This window comes from Mauremys mutica, unplaced genomic scaffold (genome assembly GCF_020497125.1).
Source record: "Mauremys mutica isolate MM-2020 ecotype Southern unplaced genomic scaffold, ASM2049712v1 Super-Scaffold_100449, whole genome shotgun sequence".
Taxonomy (NCBI): domain Eukaryota; kingdom Metazoa; phylum Chordata; order Testudines; family Geoemydidae; genus Mauremys; species Mauremys mutica.
This window is the reverse complement of record NW_025423343.1, coordinates 88024-99101: the sequence shown is the minus strand read 5'-3', so window position 1 is coordinate 99101 and position 11078 is coordinate 88024. Positions and strand designations below refer to the sequence as shown.

Sequence of the window (11078 nt, the reverse complement as noted above, 5' to 3'; positions counted from 1 at the left end):
TCAAACCTTGATTTTTCTTGCTTAACAGAATTCACTGGCTGATGGGGTGGGCTCTCTTTGCTAACAGCTATTAGCAAGTCTTTCCTCTCCCTGCCAGCCAAGTAAGTTGCATCAACACAGAAGTACAGACTGCTCACTTAAAGAATCAGAATGGAGACATTCCTGTTCCAACACCATTGTCTTCCCAACCAGCTGGCCAAACACAGCCACTTGGTTATAGAGCTGCTCAAGTTTCTTAACAGCTCTTACTCCATCTGAGACCTTTTCAAAGCTATCCACACTGGAGCTTTCAAAAGGAAAGTCAGTGGATTTTTACATATCTTCCTAACCAGTCTTTAAAGGGTTAAGTCAGTCTGTGAGTTAATTAACTCTTTCTGGCCCTGTGGCCTTCCAATGAGATATTATATTATACCCATAACATTACAGGCCATATATGGTCAAAACAGCCATGGCCAGGCTGGGACCGGGTCAGGCTTGTGGCGCTCACCTGGCACCAGGCCGGAGCCGGCGAAACCAGGCCGGAGGGAGCCGCTCAGCCAGGAACGGGCTGAAGGGAGCGGCTGGGCTGGGCTGCCCCTTGCCGTGCCTCCCTGGAGCCCTCCTCACGCTCCTTTCCCCTGGTACAGCCTTTGTTCCAGCTCAGGTGGTAGCTAGTGGATTTCTCATGATAGCTGCCCCATTTGTTCTCTTCCACCCAGATACAGATAGAAAAGTGATACATTTATACAAATAGGATGACCACACTCAGTAGATTATAAACTTTGTAATGATACCTTACAAGAGACCTTTTGCATGAAGCATAGTCCAGTCACTTTATATTCACACTCATTAGCATATTTTTATAAACTCCTATAGAATGGAACATGACAACAGTGAAGACGACGACAGCGGAGACATCTCCAAAGAAATGCCCTAGAGCCCTTGGGCCGTCACGCTTCAGGAATGTGCGTGAGGTACTAGGAGACCTGGAGATGGGGGGTGTCCTGCTGGCCATAGGTCAGTGTTGTGAACCCCCAGTTGCTAGGCTGAGTTTATCCATCCCCTGGCAATAAAACATTGTCTTGTTTTCACAGCTACTTTTGATCTCCTGGCTTCTACCCCCAACCCTGCTGGCAGGGCATTGTGCAGCACCCTTTCCAGCCCACCTGGGTGCAGGAGATCGAGGAAGAGAGCATCTGCCATCCAGCTCCATCCCATCTAGAGCAAGTGAGTGGAGGTCTCCAGAGCCATCGCCAGGGTGGTGGGAATGGCCCAGCAATAGGGCTCCCAGCGCTTCCCTTGCAGGAGATTGTTCCCAACGTCGAGAGTCTTTGGGGAGGGCAGAACCTGCCAAGTGCTGAACACCCACAACCGCAAGCAGTGAAATCAGTGGGAACTGAGGGCAACTCCTCCCTCCTAGGACTGGCACCTTGTGAACGAACTTTCATTGAGGACTGTCCGGGTTCTGCTCTTTCTCTGGCCTGGGAGGGAGCGGGGCCTACTGGGGTGGAGGGAGCTGCTCGTCCAAACTAACGGAGAGCCCCATTGCTCTGAGAGGACGAGACTCTCCCAGGATCACAGGGCCCCATTGCTCTGGGAACATTGGGAGCAGCCTGTGCTGTGAGCTGCTGCCAGTGCGTGTGGACGGCAGCCCCCTGCCCTGGGGTGGGGTGTGTGGTGAGGAGGAATTGCCTCAGCAGACGGGACGTAGGCAGGGGAGCAGGCAGGCCCTTTAATGAGAGGCTGCCTTGAGCCCAGACTCATGGCTGCTCCCCACTCAGTTCCAGGATGGAGCGGCTGAAGTGGATGCTGAGGAGGAAGCCTGGGCAGGTGGCTCTGGAGCCAGTAGGGAGCAGCGTCTGTCTTGCCCAGGAGGAGAGTGGCCCCTCTGTCCCCGCGGGCGGGGAAGAGGCCGGTGGGCAGGCAAAGCGGAGGAGCTCCCTGACCTTCTGGAGGAAGAGAAAACCACCAGCTCCCTTAGCAGGCCCTGAGGCACCTTCTGGTCCCAAATGGAGGTGGCCCCGGGTGATGCTATGTAGGGATCCAGGAGAGGGCGGGAGCCAGGCAAGGTGGCTCTGCGGCTTCCTTTCCAGGAAGCAGAGGAGGCAGGAGCCCAGCCCCAGGGCCCAGCAGGAGCCATCCACCAGCCTGGCCACCGAGGAGCCTCCAGCCAGCCCAGAGCAGGAGCTGGGCGGCTCCGGCATGGGGACCAGCAGGTTCGCCTACTCCCGAGGGGCCAGCAGCTCCTCTGTGGGGTCTGACAGCCCTGAGGCTGAAGGCTCCCTCTGTGCAGGTGAGGGGAGACCCTGGGGACAGGGGGAAGGATGGGGGCAGTGGGGGACTAGGAACACCCTGTGCCCATTGGGTCACCAAGGCGCCAGGACTGAGCCATGGGAGCCCCACTAACACCTGTGGGGGTGACACTGCCACACCCTGCGGCAGGGGATGCTGGGCAGAGTCGGGGGAGCTCCAGCCTTCCCTGATGATGTTGAGGAGGGGGGCTGACGGCCACGGGGCCCTGACGCTGATGGCTCTGAGGGTGTCTCTGGGAGGGGCAGGGTGGGGCCCTCTATGCCATGGGGCTCCTTGTTGAGGATGGGGGACATTGAGCCATTTCTCTACACTGCATCCCCCCAGTGGCAGCAGGGATTGTCCTTTCTCCTGCTCTCCCTGGTGCAGAGACCCCCAGTGCCCAGCAGCAGTGGGCTGAGGAGGAGGAAGAAGAGTGGGTTGAGGAGGAGGATGTGTCCCCTGAACAAGACACCATCAGGGTCATCCAGCAGCACCTCCAGGGCAGAGCTGAGGTACAAAAATCTTCCAGCTGCGCTGCCCCCGAGTCTGTCCTGCCCCTTGTTCCATCCCCACCCACGCAGGGGGGTCTTGTCCCAGAGAATCCACCACCCCCAATGGGGGGAATTTCTCCCCTGTTACCTGGCACCCCAAAGTGGGGGCATTTGTCTCACGCAGGCCAAGGTGTCCGCTCCCCGCAGACACTGTCCCAGTTACAACCCCAGTCTGTTCAGGGCGACACTGGTTTCGGAAGCAGGGCGGTTTTCCCTGTCCAACTCCATGGGGTTCTTGAGCCGTGAAGCTGGTGTAGGTGGGTTGGGGAGGTCCCCACCTAACCGTCTCCGTCTCTCTCTCTCTCTCTCTCCCCCACTCCTAGTTGGTGGAGGACAGGGCCCAACAGCTCAGCTTCCGCCATGCTGTCCCACGTCTGTGCTTCTTGGCACAGCAGCCGGGGCTGGACACTCTGGAGCCCCAGGTCTCCAAAGCAGCCCTCGTGGAGAGCATTGCAGTGAGTAGGACCCCGTGTCTGGCCGCTGGGTCGAGGAACCCAGAAATGGGAGGAAAAGTTGGTGGGGCCGGAGGGGGAAGCAGAGGACAGTGGTTCCTGGGGCTGAGGGCTGGGGAGCAGGGAAGGGAGAGCTTCTGACACCGATGGGGAGCTGGCAGTGGGGGAGTTGTCAGGCCGTGTCTGCATCAGTCTACGAGCATTGGTATTTTCTTGAAATTTGTCAGACCAACCTAACTAACACCTAACCCACATTTGAACCTCTTTTCACACTCTTGCTCATTCTCAGGTTCTGCTTTGCCTCCAGACAGATCCGTTGTCTTTCAGGACAGCCTTGCTCTTTCTGTCTGTTTCACTCCCTGAGGTGTCGGAGTAAACACTCCCCTTCCCTCTAGTCTCAGACAAACACTAATATTAACTGTTTGCTACTGATTTGTGGAGTGGAAGATGCCATTTCTGGGGGATTGTTCCCAAGCTGCAGTACTTTGTATTCAAACATCTCCAGCTTCCTTGGTGAAAAATAACACCAGGTTTCTTTGCAATATACAGGAAAGAAGGAGTTTTTCACCCTAGATAGGACTTGAACCCACAATCTCTGGCTTAGGAAGCCAATGCCTTATCCATTAGGCCACGGGGGCTCTAAAGAGCAGTAGAAAGAGGGATGGAAATTCACTCTCATAATTGCACATTCCTCATATTCACTCCGAAGCCAAATACCCCATTTAATGGCCTTACAGAAACGTCTGCATCCCCTGGCAGCGAGGCAACTGGGCAGGTCGCTGACAGAGCTGAGCACCACCTTTCTGCCAGCCATCTTTAGAGAAGAACCCCACCCTGGAGTCACCCCTCCCTCCTTCAGCACCTCCACGGCTGTGGCTCTGAGTGGCAGTAGGATGATTAGGGGGCGAATCCTGGGCTGGAAGGGGGGTAAGGTCGGCCTGTAAGGAGTAACCAGGTGGGGCAGACTCAGGGGGAGGCTGTGGGCTGCTGGTTGGTTGTTGGGATCCGAGCTCTACATCGAAGTGGCACAGTGACCTGACCCCAGGGATATAGGGCTGACATAGTGACCCCCTTACTGGCCTCGGTGACCCCCAAACCCTTGTTACTAAGGGCATTGAGGAGTCTCTGTCTCTTAATAACTTCTGGGAGCTCCCCAGCAGGCTGCGGGCGTCAGCCGCCTCCTGACACACAGGTTGGAGCTGTGCCAGCCACCCCCTCGCTTGCAGGCCCAGTGTAAGAAGAAGGAGGCCTGGTGCTGGCAGAAGAGGGTTTTGATTAATCAACCTCTGTGTTATGGGCACAGAAGGGGAGTTTATGCTCCCCCAGGGATGCCACTGAAGGCTCCTCGTGGGCTCCTTAAGGTCTGCTGGGAGCTGTGATGTCCCCCTTTTGCCACCTCAAAGGCTCCCGCTTGGACACAGTGGGGTCACCCGCTGGCTGGAAGAGTGTGGGGGCCACGCCGCAAAAGCCTGCTTCTGAGCAGCCATGTCAGGGACTCGGGCTTAATCCAAGTGCAGAATCTTCAGTTGGGTATGTTTCGCTCCTTGGAGCTATACGGATTTTCGCTCCTGCCCAAGCGGCAAGGGAGAAGCGGACGAGACAGGCCGGCCCGAAGACGCCTCCCTCCCACTTCCCTGTACGCTGTGCAAAGCTCTTGGCCTGCCTCATGCCTCGTCAGGAAAGCGCGGCCATGCGGCCCAAGCCTGAGTCACATCCGCAGCCTGGCCCGCCCCGCCCCCGCTGACAGTGCGCAGAGTCACGCGAGTCAATGGCAGGTCGAGTCAGGAGCCTCGGCTCTTTCCCCTGACAGCCACACACACAGCGCTGCCTAGCGCCCCCAGAGCCTCCCTCGTGTTCTCCCGCAGCAGCCGCCTGCCGGTGTGGGTGGGAAAAGGGGACCAGGAAGCACTGCAGCCTCATTCCGGGACAGGAGGCCCTCACCACACCCAGGCCTGTCTCTTGCCTTCAGCCCAGGCAGCCAGAGGTGCCGGGGAGCTCCCTGGCAGGCCGCCGCTTCGCCTCAGCCACCTCTTGCCTCATGGCCTAGGCTCTTGGGGCTCTGCTGGTCACCGGCTTGCTTGAAGGCCCAGAGGGAAAAGAAACAAGTGCATGTGTAGCAGAGGATGGTTTCGATCCATCGATATCTGGGTTATGGGCCCAGCACACTCCCGCTGGGCCACTCTGCTGCTTCTTCACACCCTCCCCCTGCCACCTAGCCGCCACTATCCGGATTAGTGCCTTACACGCTCTCGCACTGGCAGAGAGATGTGCAGGCTGTCACTGAACTGAAGGAGGGAGATCACTTTTTGACAGGTTACGTCGCCTCTTAAAGGTGTTTGTCTGGCTGGCAGCCCTGGTTCCCAGGTGTCTCCTGGGGGAAGAAAGTTTCTGTGCAAAATATTAAAACTTTTAACAGAGAGGAGGGAAAGACAATGGCCACATGATGGGGCCAGTATGTACCTCAACATGGTTCTTCTATGTGGGATGACTCTGAACACTGACTGATCTCCACTCCCTTGGATTTGAAGAGATGTTTAGTTGTGCATTTGGGAACCTATAAGGCTGAAGCAATGTTATGGATGGTCACACTACGATTGAAGGGTTTTTTAATGTTGCAGAAATTGTTAAAAACACTGAGCTTAAACTGGAACTGCCTGTTGTTAAAGGCTGGTTTCCCCACGTCAGTTCCATAAGCTCTCCTAGAAACACCCTGGGTTCTCTCCTGCCTCAGGGGGAACTGGAGGGAATCGTCCCCTGCTGCCCTTGGCTCCAGGCTGGTTTTTCTGGGGAGGGGACGTGGAACTGATTTGTTCGCTGTTGAGAAGGGAGCCAGGCCAGTTCTCAGGGAACGAGAACTCCCAGCATCTTCTCAGCCCAGCCCAGGCTGCTGCCCTGTCCCAGCCTCTGTTCCCCTGGGGGCCCTGCGTGTTTGACTCTAGAGCAGGCTGGGAGCAGCAGCTGAGGCAGAGGACAGCCTGGGCCGGGCAGATAAGAAGGAGTTTAGCCAGCAAAAAAGGTAAAATGGCAGTGGAGTATCACCTTGGACTCGACGGCATTTCTCCATTGGTCTGTCTGCTTTGGGGCAGGGACAATAACACGTCCTGCTGCATTCGTTATTTCAAAGGACAGTTTAGGATTTTCATGCTCACGGTGCACAAAGCAGGACTCAACCTTTGGCGAAAACTAAACAAGCTGCTCACAGATTCTGTCAGCCCCAATGAGCCATTTGGTGTGAGAGCTCAGACCTGCCCCGTCGCAGAGGAAGGGGTGGGGGTCATCTGTGTGGGGACTGGAGCACTGACCTACCCGCTCGTAACTCCCAAGCGTTCAGTAACTCTATTATCAATGCCTGTGAGTGTTATTTAAACCATACGAAAAACCACACTGGGCTAGACCAAAGGCCCATCTAGCTCTGAATCTTGTCTTCTGACAGTAGCCAATAGCAGGTGCCCCAACAACCAGTCAACAAGGCCCCACTGGGAATTGAACCCAGGATCTCCTGTTTACAAAACAAATGCTTTAGCCAGCTAAGCCATGGTACCTGTAGGTGACTGAAATATACTGTCTGCCCACACCTGACTCCCTGCCATTGCCACTGGGGCCTGACAAGCTTTGCTTGTGTTTGGATTCTGTAAAGCAGAGGAACAGGTGACGTTTTCCTTACAAGTTGTATGTGAGTGAATCTTTGGCCAGGTCTGCACTACACAGTTGTTTCAGCAGAATTATATTGCTCAGGTGTGTGAAAAACACACAACGCTACCTCGGTCGGCAGCTTGTGGCTGGTGTACACACTGCAATGCCGCGTCTGGCGACAAAACTGCCCTGTTTTGGTGACAAAATAAAACAACTTCGATGAGAAGCCTAAAGCTTTTTGCAGCAAACTTAAAGTGAGAGAGTGTCAGTGTGGACACTGCTGTTCATTATATCACCATAACTGGCCTCCTCCAGTATCCCACAATGCCCGCTGTGAACTCGCCTGCCCTGCATTCCTGCTACAGAGCCATGGGCCCCTCCCCTTTCATCGCTCTGGGAAGTTCTGACAGCTGAACCTGCTGCTCTGCTCCGGCTGCCAGGAGCAAATCACTGCCATGGATGCTGCTCGCTCCCGCCCTGCGAACACAGAGCAGGATGGCGGGAACTTCCTTACAGTGTAGGGGGGCCACTGGCATCCGAACTGTGACACGCCCAGGACATCCCTTCCCTCGAGGAGGCTCTTACCTTCTAAACAGGGACTTCTGTTTTCTAGTAAAACCACTAAAAGGGAAGGAGAAAACTCAAAAGAGGTTCCTCCTGGCGCTCACGTCCGTGAACCCAAATACTCTCTCAGTCCTCAAAGAGAGACCTGGAGAAGGAGACTTGCTGAGGCAAAGCCACAAGGGTCTCTGAGGTTTCCCTGGCCCCTCACCCCTCTCCTGCCTGCCTGATGTCAGCATCTCTCTGTGAGGTCACCACCTCCCCACCAATAGTCTGAGATCCTGCAAAAGGCCTTTGTGATGTCACTGCCATACCCCTCCCTTGCTGTGCTAATGTCCTGCCCTTTCCAGGCACTTTGGAGGTTTGAGCTACTCCCTGTGGATCACCCCACTCAAGGAGCATTCGTTCTAGGCAGCAAGCCGGCTAGACAGGAAAACATCAGATGCTGCTCCCAATGCTACACTCAGTTTTTCAGAAATTAGTAAAATTTATGGCCAGAAGGGACCATTAGAGCATCTAATCTGACCCCCTGCATATCATAGGCCTCCTGTATGACACAATAGCTACTTTTGGAGCAAACACATTCCAGAAAGGCATCTAGTCTTCATAAAATGACATCAGGAGATGGTGAATCCACCACTTTCCTTGGTAGCTTGTTCCTGTGGTGAATCATCCTCATTGTTGAATATTTGTGCCTTAGTTGTAATATGAATTTGTCTCTTTTCACCTTCCAGCCATTGGGTCTTGTTATGCCTTTCTCTGCTCAATTAAAGAGCCCTTTAATACCCAATCTTTTCTCTCCATTAAGGCCCTTCAACACTTCAGTGAAATCACTTTTCATTCATGAAGGACCCCCCACCGCCGAATTGCCACCGAAGACCCAGAGCTGAAGAATCTCCGGGGGCCCAGGCCCCACGAGAGTTTTCCAGAGCCCCCAGAGTTAGTGAAGAACCCTGCTCCAGGAGCCCCGAAAAACTCTTGTGGGGGGCCCTGTGGGGCCCAGGGCAAATTGCCCCACTTACCCCCCGGGCAGCCCTGATGGGTCCTGGAGCTACTGATATTTCAGGACTCCTGTGAGATTTTCAGCTGGTTGGTTTGCACTCTGCTCTCATTGCTTCCCTCTCGGGACTCTCTCTTCTTCTCCCTGTCTGCTGCTCTCCTCCCCTAGACATTGAACCCAGCCGTTGCTGCTGCTAACACCAACTGGCAGAAGAGCCTATAAGCCCCCTGGCTGAGGGGAGGCCAATGCATGTGGGGGGCCATAAGCAATATGATATTTTCTGTCTTATTCTCTATCCCTTTCTTACTGATTCCCAAGATTCTCTTTGCTTTTTTGACCGTCGTTGCACACTGAGTGGATGTTCTCAGAGAACTATCCGCAGTGACTCCAAGATCTCTCTTGAGTGGCAACAACTATTTTTGGCCTCGTCATTTTATATGTATAGTTGGGATTATGTTTTCCAATGTGCATCACTTTGCATTTATCAACAAATCTGTCATTTTGTTGCCCTTTCACCCAGTTTTGTGAGATCTTTTTGTAACTCTTCACAGGCTGCTTTGGACTTAACTTTCCTGAGTATTTTTGGATCATCTGCAAATTTAGCCACCTCGCTGTTTACCCCTTTTTCCAGATCATTTATGAATATGTTGAATAGCACTTATCCCAGACGCCCTGGGGGGCACCACTATTGACCTCTCTCCATTTTGAAAACTGACCATTTATTCCTACCTTGTAACCAGTTATTTACCCATGAGAGGACCTTCCCTCTCATCCCATGAGAGTGTAATAGAGCAGAATAGGGCTTCCTTGGGAAGGGGAGTGAACTGAGAATATATCAGGGGGTCGTGCACATTTACTGTCCTGGTGAAAAAGTGTGTCTGATACCCAGTCTTTGCTGCTCCTGCCGGCTGTGACTGCTGAGGACATTTTCCTTCTCTCCTCCAGGGTCTCCCTTCTGCCAGAGTCTCAAAAAGTCAAGCTGCCCTGCAGACTATGGCAGAGCAGTTTGGTAATAGGCTGCAGGACTCACCACGTAAGAATGTAGCTGCTGTAGCACCTTGACTGTCCATGGGCCAAATCCTGCAGCCTTGGCAGCCCTGGATAACCTCCCACTGATGGTGATGGGAATTGAGCCTTTGTAACTAGCTGCTGGTACCTGAGGTCTCAGCTATGGATTAAACTGGTGGCAAACACAGCTTCAGCCAAAGAAGTGAAGGATGTAAGTGAAAGAGCAAAGCTGGCCCTGGGGAGCTGCTGCAGTCCCATCACCACAGCTGGAAGGGAGAAGAGGAAAAACTCCCTAAAGTGCTGGGAGCAGCCCCGAGAAAAGGAAGTTTGTCAGTGAGATCAGTAGCAATAACTATGAAATGAAGGAGTGCTTTGTCCTCTGTGCCAACATGGTTGAATTGTGTTACTATACTGTGAGAATAAGCTTTAAAATATCCTGCTCTAATTTCAGGATGGGTCTGTAACCATAATCAGTATCTGTGGGAAGTGGCCTCTGGATAGTGATCTTTGGGAAGAGCTGGCTGAAGAGCCTTCCTACTCACCAGAAGATCCTGGCTTGGCCTGCTAGTTCTTCCTTGCTGAACCTGGCTTTTCTGTCAGGCTCCTTTCTTTTATTTCTTCTCATGAAAAGAAAAGACCTCACTGCACAATCCTTGTTCTAGACACAGAGACCCTTCCTTGCAGCTAAGTCTTGTGGAAAGTGTTAAGTGGTAAATCTGGAGCTGATGGAAAGGTTACCATGACTCAAGTTGAGCTGAAGCTGCTGTGAGTGAAACACAGAGCACTAATCAGTATCTGATCATGGCAGCTTGTGGGAGAAGTGCATGTTAGAAGCCCTCTGTCAGCTCAGCTGTGGCTTTCCATGCACAGAGAGCCAGACAGCAAAAAGTCTGCAGGTCTTGAAGGAAATGTGGAATGTCTGTACTTTGGAATTTGAAGGTGTAGTCTTGGACCATCAAGTGTAGTGGTTGCAAAGGCTCTTTTGGGGAAGGCACCATGGCTTAGTAGGCTAAAGCGCCTGTCTAGTAAACAGGACATCCTGGGTTCAACTCCCAGTGGTTCCTTGTTCTATAGCTTTCATTTCCTTTGCTCACATTTTCCTGTGTCTTTCTAGGAAACAGAAGAGACCTCCCTTGACAATCCAAGTAATTGCTTGTGAAGGAAAAGGCTTCTTTCCAGCAGAGCATTGGAGAGAATCAAATCCTCAGTCTGGAGTTGATCAAAAGGCTATTGGCATTGGCAAGGAGGTTGCTCCGGCTGCAATTTGCTGTGACAGGAGACCCTGTGTCGTGCGCCCATGCAATTCGCTGGGGATATCTATGCACAGAGCCCCTTCTAGAGGGTTCTCTGCAGGGCTTGCAGGAAATGGAGAATTACTGTCCTTTCACCTTTCATGTTAGTGTTGATGAAAAATGGAGCAGTTCGGGGAGAAGTCCCAGAGCGTGGCACCATGGCAGAGCTTGCCAAGAGAGCTGCTGGATAAAGAGCAGATTCATGATCCAGCATCCAGTGCTGCCTTGCTGAACGTGCCTCCTCTTGTCACCTTTTGGTCAATCTTTTTTGTTAATGGAGAAGCCCAAATCTGGCTAGCTATACAAATGC

General features: G+C 53.3%; 1 protein-coding gene and 1 non-coding gene across 2 annotated transcripts; both read left to right on the top strand.

The window, feature by feature from the left end:
- Positions 1 to 863: 863 nt before the first annotated feature.
- Positions 864 to 10858, top strand: LOC123361299. The gene is made up of 6 exons (XM_045001364.1): positions 864 to 996; positions 1074 to 1206; positions 1761 to 2272; positions 2659 to 2783; positions 3146 to 3277; positions 10591 to 10858. Exons 3-6 carry the CDS (start codon positions 1768 to 1770, stop codon positions 10633 to 10635), a joined length of 807 nt encoding a protein of 268 aa, XP_044857299.1. The 5' UTR covers positions 864 to 996; positions 1074 to 1206; positions 1761 to 1767; the 3' UTR covers positions 10636 to 10858.
- TRNAT-AGU lies at positions 10467 to 10540 on the top strand. Its single transcript has one exon. It is a non-coding gene; the product is annotated as a tRNA-Thr (tRNA).
- Positions 10859 to 11078: the final 220 nt, after the last annotated feature.

Excerpts from the sequence above, each read along its gene's own strand:
- LOC123361299 (XM_045001364.1), top strand. The coding sequence starts at position 1,768 with ATGGAGCGGCTGAAGTGGATGCTGAGGAGGAAGCCTGGGCAGGTGGCT. Across the intron at positions 2,273-2,658 it reads TGAAGGCTCCCTCTGTGCAG|AGACCCCCAGTGCCCAGCAG; the intron begins GTGAGGGGAGAC and ends TCCCTGGTGCAG. Across the intron at positions 3,278-10,590 it reads CCCTCGTGGAGAGCATTGCA|GAAACAGAAGAGACCTCCCT; the intron begins GTGAGTAGGACC and ends GTGTCTTTCTAG.